The following is a 26,268-nucleotide window of genomic DNA, read 5'->3' on the forward strand; positions in this document are numbered from 1 at the left end:
TGTGCAGTAATTATTTAGTTGAAAGTGATACTGACTCAGTGAAAATGCTAACCAAGAGGGTGTCATGTTTGTTTGGGAAACTCCTGACAAAGTCTTTGCAGTGGGTACTTTTCACCTGCACCATATTTTCTTACGTTTTTACTTTCTAAAGAATTTAAATACTCAAGCATCCCTTGTAAAATAAATTATCCATCCAACAACACCTTTAAGTTTAAAATAATGAACAAGTTTAATTTAAAAGGATTAGCGATTTAACTAAAATGTTACTGGAATAACATAAGATAATAAATATGGCGTGGTGTTTAAATTCAGTCACCAGACATCTCTGGGTGTCACAGGCGTTGCACACATGCAAGCTCTGCACAGACATGGAGAAAGTGGTGAGAAGAGAGAGTTTGGTGTTTCTGGTGGCACGCAGTGCCAAGAAAGTTTTGAGCACTTGCCAGCTTTTTTGCAAAACAGTAACGAAGAGGAGTTAAACGGCAGAGGTGACTGGGAGGCTATTACAGAGGGCAGAAAGGCATTTTTGCAGCAGGCCTCTGCTGGTCAGATGGCACGAGTTGTTTACAGAGAGCAGACAGCCACATGGACTACACGTGCGTAACTTCACTAGAAGACAATCACTGTCTACGTCGATTCCGTGGCACTGTGCTGAACTCTGAGCAGCCACAGAGTACTAGTCAGTGCTAGGGGGCCCCCTGCAGCTCGAGGCCCCCCCGCACTGCGGGGGCTGCAGGGGCCTGTGTTACGCCCCTGGCCATATCGTCCTCTAGGGTAGAGATCAGGGTTTCTGCTTCGGCTACCTTAGATGCCATATCTGCACAGGTTTTAATAACCCTCCGGAGCGAATTCTGGACCCTACGGCAAGCCCCTTGCGCGTGGGCACTTTCCTGACGTGTCTCCTCGCGATGGGCCATTATCGTTTGGTAGATTATTGCAAGCGTCATTTCGCCCGGAGGTGCTCCCTGGCTAGGATCCAAAGCATTAGTAGCTGACTCTAAGGGACTGACTGGCACCACTGGTTGTGCTGTGTAGGAATAGTCCCAAGCTAGAGAGCCAATCACTTGATCAGAGTCTTGATCAGGCTCTTAAGGTATTTTCCGCACTGTAGACAGAACCCTTGATATGGCTGCGGAGTTCAAAACCTCGTTTGTACGCCAGTCGCCCATAACACTCTCTTCATCGTCCGTCCAATTACTTTCCAAACCATTCTCATCCACCGAAGAGCCAGTGTTCTCCGATAGAGAAAAAAAATTGTCGCAATCTGTATCGCCATCAGAGTTTTTTACAACTGGTGTGGGAGAATCTTGAGAACCCTCTGCCTGTGACGGGATGCTTAGTACCAGTAACAGGGGTGCCACAGGAAGATCTGCTGTTATATGCTTATTAGAAGTCTTTGCTGGATGGACTACATCTCCCAGAAGGCTATTGGGCTGTATAGTTGTATCGGTTACAGACTCAATTTCAATCAGTGTACCAGAGTTATTAACATCTGACACCCCCCATCTCAGGTTGAATTGTTGTTATACTGCTTGCCGAGCCTCCACTGATAGTATTAGACGATCCCTCTGCAGCTGATGCTTTAGCTTCACCATCCATCTTGCCTATTGCAGGGGTAGGGACTTTTGAAGATGTTGCAGCGGTGGTTCGGCGAGTCTTCGCTAAATCAAGACTGTGAGGGGTCTGAGGTGTTTTAATAATAACAGCCCGCGGCTGAAACATTGCCGGTTCTGGGGCAGTTTTACTGTTCTTTGCAGCCTTACCAGACGGGTTCTCTAGATGTCCCTTCTTTGTGCTCTCGAGTAACGGTGCAGCCTGTATAGACAGAGGCTGAAGGGCCAGGGAGCCCGATTTCGCCGGAAGCCGCGGCTGACTTTTGAGTTGTCCCTTCGGCGGCATCGTGGCGTTCTGGGTACCGGGAGAACGGGACCGACACACCCACCGCGTCAGTCCGGAGCCGCAGGTGAGCAGACACCACGAAGCGCAGATCCGACGAGGCAAGGCAGAATCGACAGCTCCCAATCAGCCGGAGCATCCCGCTAGGCAGAGACAAAGGTAAGCACGGGGAGTTCTTCTATTAAAAGGCCCGCATGAACATCCTCCACTCCTCTAAGTGCAGGGCTGTCAGTACGGCAGGCATCCAGGCGGGGAGAAGCGCTGTAGCCAGCTCACTCGGCCGAGGAGACTGCCGCCATCTTGCCTAGTCACCAGATGCTTTAATGTGAGACTTCATGAACATCTTCTCACCTGCAAGAACCATTCACTTGATGAAACTAATGACATAGCCAATAGCATTCAGAAATCTAAAGAATATTTGAAAGAATTGAGAAAACATCAGATGACACAATGTCTTTTGTCAAGAACAAGAAACCTGGAATTGCTATTTTTCCACCTGGAACTTTCTCACAACAGAAGAACAAAGTGTCATCTGATTATTCATGTTTTAGATGTGGATCTAAAACACATGTTGCCTCTTCCAAGCAATGCCATGCATTAGGAGAGGAATTTAATAAATGCCATTTATAGGTCATTTTGCTAGAGTCTGTAGGGCCATGTAGAAAACAAAAGTTAATTATGTTTTAGCAGATGATCAGAATTGTCTCTCTAGAGGATTAGGTAACATTATTTTGTGTTGAAGTGCATGAGAAAGATGTACCTGTCTGCAAGGAGTGTATTTGAAATTTTGTAGTGGGTGGGGCTACTAGCCCACTTTTAGTAGATTCTGATTCAAAAATCAGTGTTTTTTCAAAGCACATTATTTGTGAAAGTAGACTTTTGTGTAGACAATCAACTCCTGAGGTTGATCCTGGGGGTTAGAATGGGATCAAGATACATTTAAAAGGATATTTTTAAACTTCTGTTCAATTAAAAGAACATACTTTTGTGGGTAAGGTGTATGTTTCTGTTAAAAGTCCTGGTAATTTAGCTTGGCTCCATCAGAGGTGTCTCAGCATTGTTCTGAGACGGGTTATCCTCAAATTCTTTCTGTGAGTGATGCTGAAAGTCGGTCTATTAATTTGGAATCAATAATAAAATAACATAGTTGTTTTCAAAGAAGAACTTGATATGGTGAGCCATTTTTATGTTTTTATTAAAGTAAAGCAAGAGAGCTGCCAGTAAAGTATAAATGATGTGGTGTTCCATTAAGCGTTATATCGGAACTGAGTGAACATCTAAAGATGGCGTGATTCAACCAACTGATTCCACCTAATGGTTATCTCCAGTTGCAGTAGCATGACAAATGAACACCGAACTCAGAATGTGTATAGACCTGAGAAGACGTTATCAAAATCACATGGGTAGATGGTCACTCTCTTCCTAGGATAGATGAACTAATAACATCTTTGAGTGGGACATCCATTTTTCTAAACCAGACATGTGGTCCTCTTATTACCAGGTGGCTCTAAGTCAGTAATCTAGGCATTGTACTGCTTTTGATACCACAGGCTGTATTTTCCAGTTTTGTAGAAAGCTGTTTGAGGCGTTCCAAAGAGTGATTGAGGAAATTTTGCTTCGTATTCTAGGTGGATCAATCTTCCAGGATGATATTTTGGTTGCTGGGAAGTATAAAGCCGAAGAAACCCATAGAGTGGGTTTGGTTTTAACAGCAACGTCTAGAAGGTGTTTAAAGCAGAGGAAGTACAAATGTTTGTTTGGAGAAGAGGAGGCAGAATACTTAGGACATGTGGGTTTGAGTAATGGAATTTTGCCCAGACCCAGTGTTTTGAGAGCACTTGTTTTTCTTTCATATAACTCTGCTTGTTCCCGAAAGCCGGGAAGATGACGATCCTACCACAAAAACCCAGCACTTTTCTCCTTATTTTCCACATACTCTAAAATGAAGCTATACAGTGGCTCTTTTATCAATTCCCCCAAGGAAAATCTAAAACCCTGGCCGCCGTTAGATTATCCAGGATGTTGGGAAAAAGGGATACAAATTTGGCAACAAAACCTTGTGGATAAAAGTTATGGAGGCTTAACAACGTCCACGAGGTACCCCTTACATCCAAAAACAAGCATGTGCCATGCAATAGGTCTCGCATTCGGAAAGTTTGAGCTATTGGTATTGTAAATGACAAATTTTTTATTTATGTGTTGGTTTTGAAAATAGCGAAATTAATAGCTTTGTCATTTACAATGCCAATAGTTATAACTTTTGCAAATGTGACACCTATAGCATTTGTAATGCAATATGTGTTGTATTTACGTGACTTAGATGTATTGATATTACAAATAACAATGGCTATTTTTTCAAAATAATTAATACTTAAATAAAAGTTATTGTAGTTTATAATGGCAATAGCTTAAACTTTTGAAAATAACTTTTGTGAAGATTATGTTCTGTGTATTTTATTGTGACGAAAATCCAAGAACAGAAGTGAAATATTAACATCTTTTTGTGACATTTGTAATCAAGCTTGAAACATTGAGAGAACATATCTGAACCAGTTGTTGTTGAATGGTTGCACAGATTGATGCTGTGGTAGCGCTGAGTGATGTTGTGTTGGCGACGAGTGATGCTGTGGCGTTCAGTGATGCTGTGGTAACGCATACTGATGTGTTGCCCCTGAGTGATGCTGTGGTGGTGCTGAGTGATGCTGTGGTGATGCGATAGATAGATAGAGTGAGTGCGATAGATAGACTGAGGGCGAAAGATAGATAGAGGGAGGGTGATAGATAGATAGATAGAGTGAGGGCGATAGATAGATAGAGGGCGATAGATAGATAGACAGAGTGAGGGCGATCGATAGATAGAGTGATGGCGATATATAGAGTGAGTGCGATAGATAGACAGATAGAGTGAGGGCAATAGATAGACAGATAGATGGAGTGAGGGAGATAGATAGATAGAGTGAGGGCGATAGATAGACAGATAAAGTGAGGGCGATAGATAGCTAGAGTGAGGGCGATAGATAGATAGATAGAGTGAGGGTGATAGAGTGAGGCCGATAGATTGATAGAGTGAGGGGTGATCGATAGATAGAGTGCGGGTGATAGAGTGAGGGTGATAGATAGATAGAATGAGGGTGATAGATAGAGTGAGGGTGATAGATAGATAGAGTGAGTGAGGGCGATAGATAGAGTGAGGGCGATAGATAGATAGAGTGAGGGCGATAGATAGAGTGAGGGCGATAGATAGATTGATAGAGTGAGGGGCGATAGATAGATAGAGTGAGGGCGATAGAGTGAGGGCGATAGATAGATAGAGGGCGATAGAGTGAGGCCGATAGATTGATAGAGTGAAGGGTGATCGATAGATAGAGTACGGGCGATAGAGTGAGGGTGATAGATAGATAGAATGAGGGTGATAGATAGAGTGAGGGTGATAGATAGAGTGAGGGCGATAGATAGAGTGAGGGCGATTGAGTGAGGGCGATAGATAGATAGAGTGAGGGAGATAGATAGATAGAGTGAGGGCGATAGATAGATTGATAGAGTGAGGGGCGATAGATAGATAGAGTGAGGGGCGATAGATAGATAGAGTGAGGGCGATAGATAGATAGAGGGCGATAGATAGAGGGTGATAGTTAGATAGAGTGAGGGCGATAGATAGAGTGAGGGCAATAGATAGAGTGAGGGCGATAGATAGAGTGAGGGCGATAGATAGGGTGAGGGCGACAGATAGATTGATAGAGTGAGGGCGATAGAGTGAGGTCGATAGATAGATAGATTGATAGAGTGAGGGGCGATAGATAGAGTGACGTGCGATAGATAGATAGTGAGGGCAATAGATAGATAGGGTGATAAAGTGAGGGCGATAGATAGATAGATAGAGTGAGGGCGATAGAGAGATAGATAGAGTGAGGGTGATAGATAGATAGATATATAGTGTAATTATGTGGCACTGAGTGGTATTTGGAGTGTATCTTGCGTTGAGCGCAGTGTAAAGATGTAGCATATAATTATGTGGCACTGAGTGGTATTGTGTGGAGTGTATGTTGCAATGAGTGCAGTGTAATTATGTAGCATATAATTATGTGGCACTGAGTGGTATTGTGTGGAGTGTGTGTTGCATTCAGTAGAGTGTAATTATGCGGTGTGTAATTATGTGGCACTGACTGTTTTTTGGAGTGTATGTTGCATTGAGTGCAGTGTAATTATGTGGCGTGCAAATATGTGGCACTGAGTGGTATTTGGAGTGGTGGTTGTGGACGTGGTTGTGGACGTGGTGGTGGAGGTGGTGGTGGACATGGTGGTGGTGGACGTGGTAAACGCAGTGGTGGTGGACGTGGTGGTGGTGGAGGATGTGGTGGTGGACGCGGAGGTGGTGGATGTGGAGGATGTGGTGGTGGATGTGGTGGTGGAAATGGTGGCGGTGGACGGTGGTGGTGGACGTGGTGATGGTGGACATGGTGGTGGACGTGGTAGTGGTGGATGTGGTGGTGGACGGGGAGGTGGTGGATGTAGTGGTGTACTTGGTGGTGGACGTGGTGGTGGTAGTGGATGTGGCCAAGCCAGGGAGGGGGAGGGAGAGAGAAAAGGGAGAGCCAGACAGAATGATGGGAGGAGCTACTGCTGCCTCTCCCATCTGCTCCCTGGGCAGCCTTCCAGATAGACAGGGATTGGGGGCGGCCACACCAGAGACAATTAACCCACGCGCTGGCCTGTTTATATAACCTGCTCAGACCAGTTCATAAACACTGCTCTCTGACTGAGCCCCGGGGAAACTATAAGCTGTTCATGCGTCCTCGCCCAGTCTGGTTCTAAGAAACCCCCTTTAAAAAGTTATAGAGGACAAGGCTAGACAGTGAGGATAAAATTATGCCCAGAATCACACAATGTAGTCTCGTGGAGGAGCAGGGATTCGCACCCTGTTCTTCAAATGTATACCTACATTTGGTAATTACATACCGCTTACTACCCCTGATGAGGAGGTCAGTTCGGATAATAATGCTAGGTACCAGAAAAACAAAGCACACGTCGCACAGGAGGGACAGGTCTGCGACATTTAATGTGGTACCGGAAGAGAGCTCATTTCAGAGCGGGGGGCCGGCTGGCAACCCTAGCTCCGAGTTCAGTTTCCTTGGCTTTTCCCGAGCACCTAGGGCTGAAAAGCCCCTGCGGGCTCTTTTCTCCCTACAACACGCATTCTGCGAAGGCAGAGGGCAGCTCGGGTTACAAGCTGCCTTTGAAGAACTTCACAGCAGGCAGCTGAAATATGTGCGGATTACGTGCATGGGTGCTATTTTAAATCAGGTAGCGCTAGGAGGGGGGCTCGGCTACCATGCCAGCATTCCGACTCACAAGCAGATGGTGCTGTTTCGCACAAGATGAGAGGCGGGAAGTGGTTGAGGAGAGCAAAGGAATGGTGGGAGGGAATTCAGATCCTGTTTAAAACAAGCTCGCGGCTTCCTTTGAAGTGTGATGCCGAGGCTCAGACAAATGGTGTGGGAATAAAGCAATAAAGAAAGAATTTATCCAGAAATGGTGTGGGATGTGGCTGGCGATGTGCAAGCGCCTGGCTCACTTGAACTGTACCCGATCCGCAGTTTTGGGTAGACTTTTGAAAGCCTTACTATAATCTCGACAAACAATGTAGTCGAGACCTAAACAGGGGGAAAGCCCTAACAGTCAAAAAGTTAAGAAGCATGCCCAGGATTTGGCAGATTTTTGAATTGTAAACAGATGGCAGGTATTTTTTTCCTTATTTCCCACATACTCTAAAATGAAGCTATATAGTGGCTATTTTATCAATTCCCCCCAGGAAAATCTACAACCCTGGCCGCCGTTAGATTATCCAGGATTTTGGGAAACAAAGTTGGCAACAAAACCTTGTGGATAAAAGTTATGGAGGTTTAACAACGTCCACGAGGTACCCCTTATATCCAAAAAACAGGGGGAAAGTCCTAACAGTCAAAAAGTTAAGAAGCATGCCCGGGATTTGGCAGATTTTTCAATTGTAAACATATGGCAGGTATTTACTCAGGGAAAGGTGGCAACCCTATCATAACTCTTCATATTAAGTGAAAAGTCGGATAATTCACCCTATGACGTAGTTGGAAAAGACGCATCCTCATCCACTATATGCCACATGGCAATGTATTTCAGCCCCAAATTAAGCTACACGGAAACTAGCACGAAAGCTCCAGGTTGCATCAGTTTTGAAGAGTGAGACTTCCTAAAGGTGTACTGTGACGGTGGGAACCGTGTCGCTATCCCTCAAAGACCGCAGAGTAGGGCTTAGGAAGGAGGCGGAATCAAGTTACTTGTGTCCAGACAGTGCGCTCCAGTATTCCAATCGGTATAGAGAGAGGCAAACGCGTCAAAGTTCCCCATAGCACAGAGCGAACACGCCAACTCGCTGTACAACAGGACAGTAACAGGCCACATAATATTTAAGGACTTGCAAAGAAAACTGTATTTTTGGCTCCTTTTTGTTTTTACCGTTATATATAGCGCGAACTCAACTCGAAAATATTGGAGCTCGTTACAAGAGCCCCGTTACACAACACAATTGTGTAGGTAGGTAAATTAGGTGAATTGCCCAGAATCACAGGCTTTTGAGCCGACGAAGAAACTCGGACCCGATTCCTTAGTTCCAAAGTCTGCAACTTAGGCCGTTACGCCACATTATCTCCCGCTCTTACATTTTCCTTTAAATAGTGTGCTTCGTAACTGTGTGAGCACGCACCTGGCTCGATTAAGTCATCTCTGAACAGGATATTACTTCACAAAATCCAACATACTCCCATTCAAAGATGGCCGCCGTAAAACCTTCTGCCGTATTCAGCACGCTCATGCCTTAGTATGTTTACCAATGCGGCAAACCGAGGTCTGTTCTGACTGCCTCCAGGTTTCCGGGCGGTGGCGGCTACTCGGTCACGTGAGCGTCTCGTCACGCAGGGCGGAGCTCCGCTGGCCCAGCCGCCGCCGCGGTCTCTGCGCTTCCGTCTGAAGCTGGGAAGGAGGAAGCACAGCCTGGACAAGATGGAGTCTGAGTCTGTGATCGAGGACAAGACTATCGAGCTGATGGTGAGTCAGTGGCTCAGACAACAGCCACCACTCAGGTCCTATGATCGCAGTCGGATGCGTCTGTCTGGAGCTGGACATTAGTGACGCACGCTTTTGCCTAGTTGGAGGCGGCCGGCCTTCTGTCTTAAAGCAACTGAATCCTTCTCCAAGTCAGGGATCTTAGCCCCAGTCCCATTACAGTGTGAATTGTCCTCACTACTCATCCAGTGGGGTGTTCTTGTTCAGTCGGAGCCTTCCCTTCTTCTTCTTCTCCTGAGGAGTTATTGTTCTTCTTTTAGATGTTGGGTTTCCATTCGCCCTCCCCTTCCTATTGGAAGAGGGGCGCAGTAGAGGCATATTTCCTAACTTGATCAGTGGCAGCTACCTCCTGTCTCTCCGGTAGGAGACTGTCTTTCTATTTCCCGTTGAGGGAATCGATTCCCTTCCTTATTTAGTGTGGGGGGTGCCCTCTTCTTCTTTTTGGTGTAACCCTTCTTTAGCCCACCGGGAAAGGCCTGTTCTACCTCAAATCGGTGGGTGTCTACCCATTCTTTTAAAAATTGTTTCCTTCCAAAGCCTGTCGCTGGTCACACAAAGGTGCTTGTCTCTTTTCTTTACAGGTGGTAATTGGGGTCCGGTTTTGTTCCTTGCATTTTTACCTTTATGTATTCACAGTGACATATTGTACTACCATGTCCATCCTTTACTCGGCATATAAACGCGAGAAAGAGTGCATGGTGTTTGAAGGGACGGCACCCCAAGTATATTCCTTGAACCCTGCATGGGAAATCTGACTGGTGGGCAACGTCTTTGGGTATCTGGGTCCTCTTCTAAGGGTAGGAGGCTGCGCCACTCTTCTATGGCAGGCAGAGAAGCACAGTTTGACGCATGTCCAGCGGTTCTAGAGGGTGAGAACGATAATCCTAATCGTTTTCCTGGTGACGGACTAATATAACTTCTATTTCAGAACAGGTGTTCAAACCCATAATCAAATATGTTTGGATTATGTTTTTTGTTTTAGAACTTAAAGGGCTCTGAAAAGCAAACACACATTTAATAGACGGGTAATTATATCACTATTTGTGATGACTTCTCTTAATCATTCTTCCTATTTATCGATGCACTTTTTACTTGTTATATCATGCGACTAAGTTCATAAGAACAAATTGCATTGACAACATTTACAACTAAATATGATAAACGCTTTACCCATCACCAGCTTTATTGCAAACTGCTTTGATATGTATGGTCTGATGTGCCTTTGTGCGTTGTCAAATGGTACACCGAGAATTCGATGGCAAATTACATGTTTGTTACAATTTTATGTTTTTAGCCCGCCCTTTAAGTAGAAAGCTACCTGCCATGCTGCGTTTTGGTTTTTGTTTGAAAGGCTAGTTACCAGATCGCTTGGAAACGTGTTCCAAAGGTACACCTTCATATGTGTTTGCGTGGAAATGTTACCACCAATAGTTAGGTGGATCCAGATGCTTTCATCACACACCAATTTGATAATGAAAAAATCAGAGTACGCCGAATTTAGTTTTAAACAAAGTCTTGTAAATAGATGCCCATTTTGACTCCAGTTTATTCCGAAGATTACACATCACAGCAGTGCATGGATTTTTGTGCATCAATTCGGTAATTTCGCGCATGCCTTTTGTAGCGTCATATTGTTCTGCAATCCTTCAACATTATGGTTAGGACTTCTTATTGAAGCTAAAGTTTTTTCTTCTGGATGGGCATCACTGATATGTTTCATTTGAGATGCGAGAAGTCCTCTTCTTTTTCGTTTGATAACCATTACCAATGTTATGTCCAAATTGTAGGGATGAATGTTAAAATTAATGCAACTCTAAAAAGCATCTACCTCTGACCATGCCTGATCAACAGCATGTTAGAGAAAGTAAACTTGCGTTGCGTTCTTGGGATGGCAACCCTGAAGTGCATGTTTCAGTATTTTGAAAAATCAAGTATGAATTTGGGGGCCGTGTCCATATTTCTTTAAAGGCCGTATAGAAATAACACATTATTTTCCCTTTTTTGAGTGCACATTTGTATTTACTTGTGTTGTGCGAAAACTCCTGTACCACAAAAATGATTTGGTGGAATTTACGTTTCATTTCTAGAAATGCGTTGTTGATCAGATTTCCTGCTGTTTTTATCAAACCACTCCCTACCCATGTCATTGTCACGGATTGGCTGTTTATGGACTATTGCATCTTTTTAAACTCGCAAGGCAGAATAAAATCACCTTTAGGTTGGGTCCCTAGACCCAAAAAGTTGATCAACCCAGAATCTATACAGACCAATGGATTCTAACAGAAACTCAGCAACTGTTTTGGTTTTATATGTGACATCTCAGGATTACCTCTATTTTCTAGTTCTGAACAGTAGGTTTTATGAAATAACCAGTTTTCTAGTAGTAATTATGTTATGTCTGTCCATAAGTCTGGTTATTTACCCTGCTTTTGCTGTCTACTTGAGACTATCCTTATTCTTTTGTTTGCAGTCTCTCATTCTTTGAGCTTTCACTCCTTTTGTCACCCATGGCACTTCTTCCTTTAGCATGACTTTTTTATGTTGGTTGCCATCTTCACAAATGCTTACGTATCTGTGTCAAATGTTTTTTCAAAAAGGCATTATGGCAATTTTGTTCTCTGAACAGAACATAACCAATGTCAGCAAAGTAATCCATTTCTTTCCCGTTCCTTATTGTCTGAGGATGCCTCGCTGAATAGAAAACTGAAGCCAAACATGTAAACTTGTCTTTTTTTCATTGTAGGTGGTTGTTATTTCCTGGTTAGTTAGCCAAGGGGCCTTTATAGAAAATGGAGCTGTTTTTAGTTAATTAATTTTGCTTTTTCCTTCACAGTGGTTTACAAAAGAAGGCCTCATTTCACTTTACGTTTTTCTGCAGAAGAACCTGCTGATTCGCTGTCCACTGCATAAGACAGTGCTTAAGAAATTTTATTTAACTAGGAAGAGCGACTGTAGGAGTACACTAGCCACAGTAAAACCAAGAGCACTGAGCCGTATACAGGATCTAGCCGTTGATATATTATTTATTTATTAGTTGAATTTGTATGGCGCAACATCTACCCAGAAAGAGTTTCCCGGCGCCGGAGTGGACTGGCTGGAATATTTTCAACAGCTTGGGGAGAATTATTGGTTAAACAACCAGGTCTTCAGGGATTTTCCTAAGCGGATGTAGACTGTTTCTTTCCGGATATCTGGGGGGAGTGAATTCCAGAGAGAGGGGCCAAGGTAGGCAAAAGATCGGCCTTCCATCCTAGATCATTTAAATCTGGGTATAATGAAATTTTCATGGGTTGATCGTAGGTGACGGGCGGGCACACAAGAGTTAACCAAAGATTGCAAGTACTGTGGTGCCATGCCAGTTTTGATTTTGAAATGACTGTTATTAAAACCTGGAAATTATTTTGAATACTATCCCATCTTTGTAAGACATTAGAATTAAAAAAAATCGCCTTTAAGTCTCATCAGGAACCACCATTTCTATCAGCAACGTCCAAAATTACCCCAGCATAATCCCCACTCTACTAAAGAAAACATTAAAGCAATTCTGCTTGTTGTGTCCAAAAAGGGGATTGAATATTTTTTCCTTTCTCCCTGGCCAGTTACGCGTCCCACCACAGTTGTCAGCAGGCCGGGTAGTTGGAAGTTTATAAAATATTGTTTTTAATTCAACAGTCAATCACTGCCAGATAATAAATTGTAACATTTGTTGCGGGGAATGATTAGGTTTCATTCACTCGGTTACATTTGGCATTAGTCGACAACTTTTAAAATTTAAAGAACTGGTTCATTTGGGCATAGAGATATGAATAACCATGGCACAAGTGACCATCTAAAGGTTTAATCATTAAATCCCTTATTTAGGGAATGGTTTTAGCAATGATTTAGGAGGTGTCACTTTATGACTCAATAAGACTGTGAGCTTTTTGTTTCAACATTTGCTTCATTCTTTTCATAAGTTGTTTATTATCTTTCAAAAGTTTATGACTGCAACTCTTTGATTTGGACTAAAGAAGGACCAGTGAATTCACATCGCCTATGGCTCGGTCTAATTAGGACATTATCACTGGTGATGAAAATCTTGCTATTTACCTAAGGTTTTTAAATACATGTTTACGTTTTTGACATAACCTCTGATTTCAAACTATGTAAAAGAAGTTGCATAACTTACACACTGATTAAGCCAATTTTCCCTTCATTCTAAAATAAAAATGGAGATTTGAAAAATGTTAAGAAATCTGAGATGAATGAATTTGGCGACCATGATAATTCCACCACAGAAATGCTTCAAAGCGGTAGACGTACTGCATATTATGATGTGAATTAAGAGTGCCAATGATTTAATGGCGGAAGACTGGGTGGACAAAACATCTTAATGAATACTAAATGCATTCTGATCCCTAGTTTCAAAGTCAGCTTTGACTGAAAATTAACACATCCCATATTTATAAAAAAAAATGGGGATGATTAAGACCAGTTGGTAAGATTTGCCTCAGTAAAGGTCAAGTGGAAACCTAACACTATTGGTGGGTAACATTCTTAAGGGAGAAGAGATGACTTGAACACCAAAGGTCACGTTTAATTAAGACACGTTCTTGGAAGGGACTTGTAAAACGTGAAAGACGGTTATCCACAACAGCAGTAATAGCAGAGACTTTTTGATTCTGCTTGTTAGTATACATCATTGGTAGAAAAAGCTTGAGAGTTGTCAAGCTGATTCTGTAAGCTAAGTAGATTATATGTTGGGCCTTTTAGGTCTTGGCTACAAGCCTTGTCATCAATCTTTTTGTTGCCAGTTATTGAAAGTATTCATAATGGGTTTTGGCTCCACCTTCGGAAGTATTTGTCTCTCTTGAAATTGACTGTTTTGTGTATCATTCGACTTTCTATGGTGTGCTTGCTTTACTATGTATGATCTATTTTAAATTTCAAAAGTACACTGAATACCCCCACATCAGATTCTGATTAATTCATTCAGTACATAGTTAAAATTTTTACTTTGTTTTTTAGTGCTGCTCGCTTTTTAATGTTTTAATCGGCATTCAAAATTCATGCCAGGCCTATTGGCTTTTCCAGTGCCTGTTGCTCTTACTTCCAAGATAGATTTTAAAAGATATACGGTTTTCCTTCTTATCTTTTCACATCCACAAGTGATTATTACCAATTACATTTTTGTAAAGTTAGCGGAGGCACAAACTGTTTCATTTTGGTTTTTTTCTCACACTCAGGGATACATTTTTCTTTTTGGAAGACTCGTGCTCCGGTGTTTTATTTGCATTACATTTGTTTTGAATTGCATCTTACTTCCAGGCCCCGACACTGTGTCCCTCATTGAGAAACTGTAACAAGACGTAGTGTTGAATGTAAATTTCAGGAGGTCGATGTAATGTGATGGAAACTATTGACCTCTCAACTTCGAGGATCCATGATCCTGTGTTGTTTACATAAGTCGATTCACTAGTAAGACAATGTAAAAGTTTGAGCATTTGAATCTTAACAGTGCTGAAAGAATACGTATCCTATTTATTCTTTCAGATTTGCGGGTGCTTTTCCTCCTTGTCTGCTTGCACTTTTGTTGCAGGGGATAATTAGTAAGGTTTTTTTAGTTTGTGAATAGTCTGTAAAGTTACATATATCCAAGAAGAAAGCAAAGCTATGTACTTTAAGCAGCATGAAGTGTTAGTGACTTGGTTAAGATTTATTTTGAAGGCATTGAGTTGGTTGTTTAAAAATCCGAGGTGCCTGAGAATGGCCAGTGATGGCAGTAACGAAAAAAACAATGTGCATATATTTTGGAGACCTGTTAAGCAGTAAGGAATCAGATGTGGGCAAAATTGCGATTTGGAAAAATAATGGGCAATGGCCTCGTGGTAGGACAGAGTAACCTTCTGGAGCCATGGGATAACCCAATAAGGCAAACTAATTGGTATCTGGAAAGGTTTGAATTAAAATAATTGCATATCTAAAACCTCTTAGGGTGGTGTGACCTGGCTGAAGTAAGTTGAAATAGTATTTAGTCACCAGGCCAAGGGAGACGTATTTCATTGTAGACCATTTTTTCTCCCTACCATTTCCTTTTCTCTATTCTGTGGCTGAACACACTTTGCTTGTTTGCTTACTACATTTGGGACAGTATTACATGAATAAAAACATCAGTAATATTAGTAAAAATCTGTATTGAAAGCTGATTGTATTTTTAAGAGTGTTTTAGCTGGCAACTGAGATTTTACTGAAACAAGGGGGTACCTTCGACCTACTCTGGAATGCTAATAAAGCTACTAAATGTAATTATTTATGGATTAAAATGTATTGGTTTAATATATTCTACTATACATTATGTGTATATTGCAGGTTATCAAGAAGCTGAGTGATCAGATAAAAAAAGTAGGCCGAAGGCAGATTTAATTTATAAAGTCGGGAAACTCGGAGGTAACTTGCAGTACTCTTTAAACCTATAAAAGCTGTTATTTTATTCTGCTTGATACTTTTTCCTTGCAAAAAGGTTAAATCCATGATCACTTTCTGTCATATTTTCGAAATATAGGATCTGTAGTGCAAAACTAAACACAGCAATTTACAGATGTTCAGAATGGACATTACCCTGCAGAGTTTTCTGCTGTAGTGTAATGAACTTGAGCAGTGCAAACACAAATGGTCTGCTTGCTGCTCTAAATGTCTCTTCTCTGATAATGGCTGGTTATTTTCAGGAAAGTATGGTTTATACGGGGTCAAAAGCTAGTTAGTATATTCCGTGGGCTGAACTACAGTTATTCTGCTCGATGAACTGCCTTTCACATCATTTTCAGTTGATTTGGACTGCAGGTATTGAGGTATTACAATTTACCTGTTATAACTTGATTCAGTAGTGTAACTTTGTCAGTCATTTTATAGCTGACTGACTAGTAGGTGTGGGTAATAAACTCCGCTCCTCTGGCAGAGATCAGTGTTTTGCTTGCTCAGCTAGGAGCGTGGAGATTAAAAAAAAAAAAAAAACCTCCGCAATGGCCTCCTGTCTGAAAAAGTCATATCACTAACCTATAAAAAACAAATAAACATGACAAACCCCCTCGGGCCACTACGTGAGAAATGGGTAAGTGATGGCCTTGAGTTGGACGATGAAGTCTGGCAGGAAGCCGTATCCTCACCAAGAGTAGTAGCGATATCGGCGAGGCTTAGGCTAGTCCAACTCAAAATTCTCTACAGAGTCTACGTAACAGGACCTACATTGGTCCGTATGGGTAGATCCGACACAGGAGATTGTAGGAGGGGGTGCGGGCAGGAGTTTTTTTTTTTTTTTTACACGTGCTCTGCGAATGTGAATACATACTGGCGTAAAATCCATGTCTTTCTGAGCGAGGTGCTCTGTGGTCATACACCCACACGATGACTCCTGAATATTTGGGAGCCAACTGATCTTAATAATCATCACACGCAATGGGCCACGCTAGGATTTATGTTGACAAAAAGAAATATAGATCAGAAGTGGGGGGTGACACAGACACCTGAAGTTAGTGCCTGGAAAGAGGTCCTAGACTGGTGCATGTACAGAGAAAAGACAGCCTTCACAGCTCGTTGCTGCCCCAAAAAAAGGTCCAGGATATGACACCCCTGGAATTCTTACAGAGGACGTATATGTACCCCTCCGATTGTAATTGACCCTGAAGATCTCCCAACCCCATAAACAATACATACCCATTGCGTTCCTACTCCAATGCTCATTCATTATTGTTGTGTGAAATATGATGCATCCAATTCCTCTTTACTGTCTGATGTATATTGATGAATGTTTAATAAAAAGAAATATAAAAAAAACCTCCGCAAACCGCTGCGTGGCAGTTTTTTTTCATGCGCAGCTCACCAACATTAGGTTGGCAAGCAAGAAATTTGAGCACTAGACTGCATACTAGCTAGATTTCTCAATGCAAACTGTCGTGGGAGGTTGTTACCACTTGCGTTGAAAAAGCTGCCTCTTGAGTAGAAAATCTCTTCGCGTAGCAGAAAGAAGCGGGACCCCTGGGGTCCCACCAGGTGCCGTTTGCGCAGATTCAATGGCGCAGGACAAGCTGCGGTGCTAAAAATCTGTGGAGCAACACGACTTAACAAACTCCGCCCCCTCGCTGTACTCAGTGGAATCTCGCAGAGTTTTTAGCAAACTCAGCTAAGTGAGACTCAGAGTTCCGCCTACCCCTAGTGACTGGTAATGTCATAACTGGACTTTATTTTGGAAATAAGAGACATGTTTATGCTCATATTACACACTGTCATGCGTAAAAAAAAAAGCAGAACAACAAAAATGGTTAACTTTTTAAAGTTAGTGCAAAAAATAGAAGGGTGGAGAGAGAAGTATCCTAGGAGAACAACATATCAGTTTAATTGAACTTACATTTAACATATTCGATTAATTATTTAATGTTAATTGAATTAATACAAAAATAAATAGTGCTAAGTCAAGGATAGCGCCATTTTTTCTGGTTGGGGAATGCGAACAATTGCCTAATAGTACAGTAAAATGAATCATTGTAATAAAATATTTAAAAATGTTAAATGGAGTGGTAGCTGTTGCAGCGTGTAGACAAGTATTTAAGTCAAATAACCGCATAATGAAGAAATGGTGAAGAAGGAAGGATAATATGAATGTGGTGGCAGAGGAAATGGCAGCTGAGCAAAAGGACATGTATTTTTTCCCAGATTGTGGGTCTCGGTTCCTGCTCAATCTGATCAATTGAGGAAATGTAACCAGCTGCCCTTATTGTGGGGCCTTTGACACTGCTCCCTACCCTCAGTACTTTGTTTGACTGTGCCAAGTCTTTACAGGAAAATCAATTGCAAGCAACTAGTTGATAGTCACCCTAAGTAGGTAAAGTCCATTAAATTGTAGCAGTTCAAACAGGCTTGGCAAAAGAAATGCCCCCTACACGGCGCTCTAGCTCTGTTATATCAAAGTGAACATAGAAGGGGACGCCTCAGCTTATTTTAGGTGAGTATCTGTATGGCCATGGGACGTCGGAGTTGTATTTGGCAAGAGTTACATTTTATGGGGGGTTTACCATTCCTGCTTGCATTAACGTGTGCAATGGGCACCTCTCCATGAGTGCTAAAACAGGTAGACGAGTTAGTTGCTGCAAAAAAGGTTGCACTTTTCAGGAACTCATCCTTCTTAACCATACCAAACTTTGCAACTACGCTGCAATAGGTTTACATCACTTCCTGAAGACCCTCACCCCCAGAAGAATCAACATGTCTTACTGTGATATACAATATTGTGAAAAAGTAAGTTACCCTCTGAAGATTGTATGGTTGAACTGTTTTTCTCTATTGTGCGTTCATTTAGTCATCACCAAGTCTAACATTAGATTTTTCTGTCACAAGAGGTTAAACAAACAAAATTCACTGTCATCATTTGTAAGAAAATAAACTGGTGAGCCTTCATTAACCTTGTGTTAAAACATGCCCCCCACGGTTCAGTAACATCTAGTACCCTTTTTATCTTGAATTAAATGTTTAACGTGAGCGTTTTCCTCACATCGCTTGGTAAGAATTCCGATTCACTCTCTTAAAAGAACTGTTAAATATTTGTGATCTTGAAGGAATTGTTCTGTTCGCAGCACCCCGTGAGCCGCCACAGAATCTCAAGGGGGTTGAAGTCTGAACTTTGATTTGGCCATTACAAAATCTGGATTCTTTTCTTTTTGGCCTATTCAGTTGTAGATTTACCGGTGTGTTTTTGGATCATTGTTGCATGGTCCACAATCTACTAAGGTTAAACGTTTTTCTGTAGATTGTGCTGAGATGCAGATAACTTCGGGTTGGACTCACTGATTGTCAGGCAACCAGATCCTATTGCTGCAAAGCATCCGCAAACTACCCCATGGCCACTGTGCTTGATGATTAGTATAGGTTCCTTGTGATGCAAGCCGTACAAATATGTTGAGTATTATAACCAAAGATCAATACTTTTAACCCCTCTATCCAGAGGACATTGTTCCAGAAAACTAGTGGTTCGTTCAGGTGCTGTTTTGCAAACAAAACATGCAGCAATAGATGTTTTTTTTTGGTTGGAAAGTTATTTTTTCATGGCTGTCCTTCTCTATGTTGAGAGAGGTCCCTCAATGATTTTTTGGGTTTTTACAATCTCTGGGCATATTACATGGTTTGCATTTGGGATGCGTTAGCGGGTACTTCCAATCTGGATAGATTGGCTAATGTGTATCACTTTACCCATTAGAAAATAATTTTTCTCGCTGTGGAATGATGATGGATTGCATGTTGTTGGAAGTCACTTTATAACCATTTTAGACTGATAAGCAGCAACAATTCTATCTCTGAGATAGTCACAAATATCTTTTGTTCTAGGCATGATATGTCACTAGATTAATGCAACAATCCAAATCGAAAAAAGTTTCTGATTATATATGCTTGTGGTAGCACTTCTAAGACTGGAGCAATCATGTGACTTTATTTAGAAACACCTGATTTTAATTACCTTCCTCGCTCTTATGCGGGCAATAAGGGCCACCATTTTTAGGTTGAGCTGGCGTGGACTGCGCACATGCGCAGTCTCGCTCGCGAGATTAATGATTTAGAGTGGCTTACACTAGCGGCTTTCAGCCCCTCATTCCCATTGGCCGGCGTCACTGTTTATGCTAAACGGTGGCCAGCCAGTGGGAAAGAGGTGTTGATGTACACTTTTCTCTTTTTGTGCCATCCCACTTGGACGGACTGCCCTGACTTCCTGCTGGCGTAAAAGGTTTGTTATCTTTATGGGGGTCAAACAGATGGCCCCATAAAGATAATAAAAACCTTTTACGCGAGAAGGAAAGCGGGCCGAGCCCGTCCAAGTGGGACGGCTCATAAAGAGAAAAGTCTAAGTCATGGTGATTTACAGTGGAAGCAGTAACAGTCTTCAGCGAGGGTGTTGTGATGTTTACGTTTGTTAACGTAATGTTTTTGTGACAGGGACTCGAGTTCACCTCAGCGCAGGGAGCTGGCGCTGGTTGAGATTTCGTCTCCTGCTGCTGGATGTAAATTCAGGTAATTGCGTCGGAGAAGTATCTTTTCTTGTGACGAAGTGAAGCGCAAACGGGCATAAAGGAGTCTTCTGGTCCCATTAACAGCTGATTGAGAGCCACTAGCGCCGGGCTGAAACGAGGCAGATTTGGGATGCTTCCTGCAATAAAGACCACACTGTGATGTGCCTGACAGGTCTCAGGGCACCCCCTTCGTGGCAGGGAGGTGGGGGCATTGCTGGTGAGAGCCCCCCCCACACACTCTTCCCCCCCCCCCCTACACTCTTCCCCCCCCCCCTACACTCTTCCCCCCCCCCCCTGAAATATATCCATCTGCGACATTAAATGGTCCCTATTCCACCGAATTATTATTGATAAAACTCCATTTATCACTTAAAGTGACAGTTTGAAAATGCATTGCTATAAATTCCACTGAAGGGTTAGTTTTCTTTAATATTTCTCTCCTGTTGACGTCAGGCTCATAATTCTTCCCTCGTCTTACGTCACAGTGACGTCTGCCTGTGTTTCGCGCTGCCTCACCAATTGTCCTGCTAGGGGTTAAACTCTGTGGTGTTCCTCGTTAAACTCGGAACGATTACAGTTATGTACAGTTCATTTATTGAAAGGCGGCAAGGTGTGATCCGCTCTGCGTGGCCTCGTCGCCATGCTCAGCGAATGTAGACTGCCAAGAACCTTTTTTCCCTCGGGGTCATAGTGTGTGGATAGACAACTGTCAATCAAGCGAACACCACTATTTGGCGAAATCTGACTGCAAAGACCTACAATCATACACAAATAAGTAAACCTACTCACACCTGTGTGTAAATATAAACACACACACTGTAAATTGACGTCAAATCTCGCTTCTGAGTGTGGCATTTTATTCGTAAAGCGCCTACAATGGAAAGAGATTTCAAGTGGCACTAGTCTGCCCATTAGTGCTTGAAGCACCTGTCAGGCTGCTTTGACTGTCACGCTGTGGTCGTGTGGATTACAACAGGTTTGCCGCGGTTGCATCATGTGTTGCGGGTATTTGTGGTCACCAGTGAGTGCGCAGCCCACACAGCTATGTACATGCGGACAGATGTCCGCACGCACAAATACACACATGAACACAGCGGCACCTTCAAGGAAATGAGACTAGCAAACACACCCAAGCATACGACACACCGAGACATACAGACACAAAGATAAACGTGCAAGCGCATATACACAACTACACACAGGCACACACATAAGCGGAAGCACATTGGCACGCGCAAAACTAAAACAAAGACAGTCACTCAAAATTAAACTCAATACCACGTACTGATAATCACACGCACCAGCATGCACACACACACCGAAAAGATCACACATAGAAGGAGCCCCCCCCTCATACACATGCCACATATAAAGCACTGGAACAAACAGATACTTTTAGTAACACTTTTATTGTACACGGACCATCAAACATACACATACGATCACACAGACGCATGCACTTACAAATACACACACAAAGGCACATCTGTTATGTTAATATAATTTATACCGCGCGCAGCTGCCCCAGCAAAGGGGCGTCCCGGCGCTAAGACAACCAGTAAGCCAGCTACCAGAAGGAGTGGAGGGTAGCAGTGGCAGGTACAGAACAGAGATTTAGGGCAAATATTAGATCCTAGGTGGGAAAAGGTACGTCTTAAGCGCCCTTCTGAACAGAAGGTCGTCGAAAGTGCGGATATGGACTGGTAAAGAGTTCCAGAGCTTCGCCGCCAAGTAGCGGAAGGAGCGCCCTCCGGCTCTGCAGCGTTTAACGCGTGGGATCGTGACCAGACCTTGACCTTTGGACCTCAAGGAGCGTGAAGGGACATAAGGGGTCAGTAGATTCTCCAGGATTTTGGGAGTGGACTGTTTAAGGATTTTAAAGAATAGGCACAATGTCTTGAACTGTATCCTTTGAGCCATTGGGAGCCAGTGAAGCTTCCGTATGGTTTCCTTCGCTGAACAAAACCTAGGTAAGCTCTGGCTGCAGCATTCTGTATGCGCTGCATCCGGGTGACATTCCGCCTGATTTGCCCCCAATAAGAGGGAGCTGGCGTAATCCAGCCGGGACCCAATGGAAGCCTGAATTATGAGTTGCCTGGTAGGTGCATCGAAGAATTTCAGATTAGGTCTCATGGCACGTAAAATGCCAAAGCACATGGCTGCCACTTTTTTGGTGTGGCTAGAGAAGCTGAGGGTGGAGTCTAACCATACCCCTAGATTTTTTTACCTCTGTCATCGGTATGGGTGTCTTACCCAGAACCGAAGGCCACCACTGATCGCCCCACAGCTCGGCATTCTTACTGACGATCAGAACCTCAGTTTTACTGGCATTCAGCTGGAGGCAGTTAGCTGTCATCCAGCCAGCCACTGCGGCCAACCCCTCCCTGAACCTGGAGGCCTCGTAGACTGAGTCCCTGGAGAGTGCCACCGCCAGCTGCATATCGTCTGCATACAATATCATAGCCATGCCCCACTGCTTAGCGACAGCAGCTAGCGGCTGCACGTACAGATTGAATAACGTGGGGCTCAATGAGGACCCCTGAGGCACTCCCTGCTCAATCAGATGGACTTGGGATTGGAACGGAGGGGTGGCTACCCGGAATAATCGACCAGAGAGGAATGATCTAAACCATTCATGGGCCAGGCCGGTGATCCCTGCCTCTTCCAAGCGACGAAGCAGGACCGTGTGCGAGACCGTGTCAAAGGCGGCACTGAGATCAAGGAGAACCAGTGCCGCCGTTTGACCGGAGTCCAGCATGGAACGCAGATGTTCTGTCATCTCAAGGAGGGCGGTCTCTGTACTATGGCCTGCCCGGAACCCATTCTGGGAGATATCCAGGATGTTGTTAGTCTGGAGGTGTTTGTTAAGTATGTTATTAGCATGAGCTTCGGCCACTTTAGCCGCCCAAGGGAGAAGCGAAATTGGGTGGTAGTTCTCGGGCTTACTAGGATCCAGCGTGGGTTTCTTAAGAATCGGGGTGATGGAAGCTTGCTTCCATCTAATGGGCACTATACCTGAGGCAAATGAGGCATTAATAAGCTGCCGCAGAGGAGGCAGGCACAGCACGGCGGAGTCTCTAAACTGTGCAGGCCTAAGCGGATCAGCGGGGTTGCCGGATTTAACCTTAGCCGCTAATTTGTCAAATTCGACTTCTGACACCTCGGGGAGAATGGTAAGATCGGGGTTGGTACAGGGGCTGGGCATCGGCCATGCATTTGAGGGACCAGTGTTCGGGAATGAACGGTAGATGTTGCAGACCTTTTCTAAGAAGAAAGTAGCGAGGTCTTCGCAATGCGACTCTGACGAGACCTCAGACACTGGGACTCTTTTGGCGGTTAGATCTTTAAGAATTTAAAAAACCAACTTGGTCGGATTGCAGCTGCGTTTGATCTCACTGGAGTAATATGCCGCACGAGCCCTGCAGATGGCTCTGTGGTAAGTTTTTACTGTAGCTAGGTATGATATTTTCTTCTCAGGGTCATGGTTTTTTCGCCAGTCTCTTTCTGCCTTTTTACAGGATTTTTTCAGAAACAACAAGGCATTGTCATACCATGGACTAGGTTCTAGGGTGCGGCATTTGCTCCGTGTGACTGGAATCAAGGCGTCAAGGGCCCGAGTGAATCAGTCACAGAAGAGGTCATAGCCAGACTCTACTTCGCGGAATGGGCCAAGAGGATGTTCCCTGAGGAAACTTACCCCAGGGGCGTTTAAGAATGATTCTGTCTATATTTTTAAATGGAGGGTCCGAGACTGGAAGGGATAACTCCACAAGAGAATGATCAGACCATGCCACCGGAGTTGGCAGCTGGACATTCGCCATTGTTAAGTTGGTAAATATAGGATCCAGAATATGCCCACCCTCATGAGTAGGATTAGTGACCAACTGATGGAGCTGAAATGCCGCAAGGTCGGCGAGCAAGCCGCCGATGAGGGGAGTCTGGGCTAGATCAAAATGCAAGTTAAGGTCACCAAAAATATTAAAATTGGCCACTCCCAATGCGAGAGAACTGAAGGGCTTTCCTGAATGTGGCATCGTTCCCTGGAGGCCTGTAAATCAGGAGGCCTGAGAGGGTGAAATGATGATTGATCGAGATGCGAAAGTGCGCGCTTTCGCAGCCTTCTATCACTATATTCTTCCACGTACACGGATAGCAGGATTTAACGACTGCCCCAATCCCATCTCCCCTGGTGTTTCGATTACTCGTATAGATGGAGTATTCTGGTGGGAGAGCTAAATTAAGCTCAGCCGTCGCCTCATCATGAAGCCAGGTTTCTGTCATAAAGAAGATATCAGGTGTTTCCTCCAAAATGAGGTCATGAACCTCGGCATGATGTTTAATGAGTGATCTGATGTGAAGTTGTAGGATCTTAAGATGCTGTACAACTGGAGGCTCGAGAAGAGCATTGATAGGGGAGGATTGGCCAAGTGTGAAATCCCCACAAGGGCATTTGAACGGGCCGCACAACGGATGGAGGGGAGGGGGGGCAGTTTCACTGATGAACTTGCTGGCGTACATTCAGCAGGGCATCTCTAGTATATGTATCCATACAGGTTGGTGGGAGCAGCGTTCCTGGCGAGAGGCGATGGACGGGCGCAGACAGGCTTACCTTTGGCGCACCTTCGGAGCGCCGTCTGCGACCCCGCTGCGCCCGTTCGCTGCGCCTCTTGGCTAGCTCCATTTTAAGTAGCCCCGTCTGCTCGGCCAGCTAGAGCGTCAACCTAGTTTCCGGTGCAACCGGAAGTGTGTCTTCTGCCCGGAGCTGCCCCTGATCGCAATCAGTCAGATCTGTCTCTCTCCACGCAACGAGCAAGCCCGCGGTGGAACAAAGAGGAGATCTTGGAAGGCGGCGTGGGGTAAGTGTCTTAAGAGATATTTAGATAGGTAGTGAAGGAATGAGTGCAAGTAAATCTCCACAAAATGCTTCCAGGTAGCGTTACGATAAAATAGAAGTGCAAGTAAATCTGCACGGAGTGCGTCTAAAATGGATTCAAATAATGTGAAAACTAACCAAATGCTTAAAAATTAATCAGTCCTGAGTACCTGACACTCGGAGCGGACACATCTGAAGAATCACAGCGACACGCCGCTTTGCAGCTCTATCTTGAATAAAACACCTCTTTCAACTGTCCTCATAGCTATGCAGATAATCTGCTTCTCTGGGATACGAATTCGACCGCCGGTCCCCTTTACCTAAACTGCACAGACATAGTAAGTAATTTACATTATGATGCGTTTTTGAAAGGGGGGGAGTTGCTCTTATGGACATTCATGCACTGTTCTGCGACTGTTGTGCTGGGACTGGTGAATAAGTGGAGAAGTGTGGCTCACTGGTTAGAGGAGGCAGACCTGGAAGCAGAGGTCAGCCCGGGACCAGGGTTCAATTCCCGGCTCGGCGGGGTCTTGAGTCCTAAAAAAATGTCCATGGACTCGACAATTCTCGCTCCGGTGCCTACTCGATTCACGGGTTCACACTCTGCGACTCTGGGCAATAGCTTGCTTAATCTCCACAACGGCCCCTCGCGGCGGGATGCCTGGCTTTCACCTTGCGGATACCCTGCCGGGGTTATCTCACAGGGGAATACCAGGACGGGTTCCCTAAGCAAGCGCTTAGAAACCGCTTGGTGATTTGCGCTATATAAATTCCTTTACATTTACATAAGAAGAGGAATGCCAGAATGCACAGAGGTACTTGCTTCTACATTCCCGGTGTGAGCTCATGAGTCAACCTGGTGTTTAATCAACATGTACAGTTTTATACAAATGTGGTAGTTTCCCTATTTTTACTGGGAATCAAGCCGGGAATAAAGTAGGTGCATAGGAGCTCTTTCAAATGAGGAAGCACTTTTGATGTGGGACAGTGGACAATCAGCTCGCCTGTACATCAGTGCAAGTTTAAATAACAATGTATGGAAGCCTAACGCGTACATTCCAAAAGACCGGATTCAAACTGGAGGCTCCTGATTTTTTAAGGCAAAAGAAAAGTATACGTCACGGTGAGCGATTGTTTGGATTCTCTCTCTCTCCCTGGTACTTTTCGTCAAGTTCTAAAGCTTGAAGTCTGATAATTGTTTCATTCTGCTGTCTCACATTTCCGACCTGACTGATTCAGTCGACGCCTGCCTATATCTTCTCCCAATTATTCGGATTTTTCTGATTGCCTTCGTTAGCAGTTCAAGCACTGGATGATAAGAATGCATCTGCACTCGAAGCTGTCTTTTCTCTTAGGGCCATCTCCTCTTCAGAGCCA

The 26,268-nt window shown here is 43.9% G+C and overlaps 1 protein-coding gene across 2 annotated transcripts in view; it reads left to right on the forward strand.

Annotated features, from left to right (window-relative positions):
- The first annotated feature begins 8,844 nt into the window (after positions 1-8,844).
- Positions 8,845-26,268, forward strand: part of FBXW11 (F-box and WD repeat domain containing 11) — a 544,060-nt gene continuing 526,636 nt past the window's right edge. Inside the window, exon 1 of one of the 2 annotated variants that reach the window (XM_078653355.1) lies at positions 8,845-8,973. In XM_078653355.1, the coding sequence (XP_078509481.1) occupies positions 8,929-8,973 (45 nt within the window). In that variant the 5' untranslated portion in view covers positions 8,845-8,928. The remainder of the gene's footprint in view (positions 8,974-26,268) is intronic. The other variant, XM_078653354.1, reaches the window with a different exon arrangement.

The sequence above is a fragment of the Lissotriton helveticus genome, chromosome 7 (genome assembly GCF_964261635.1).
Source record: "Lissotriton helveticus chromosome 7, aLisHel1.1, whole genome shotgun sequence".
NCBI classification, from domain to species: Eukaryota; Metazoa; Chordata; class Amphibia; order Caudata; family Salamandridae; genus Lissotriton; species Lissotriton helveticus.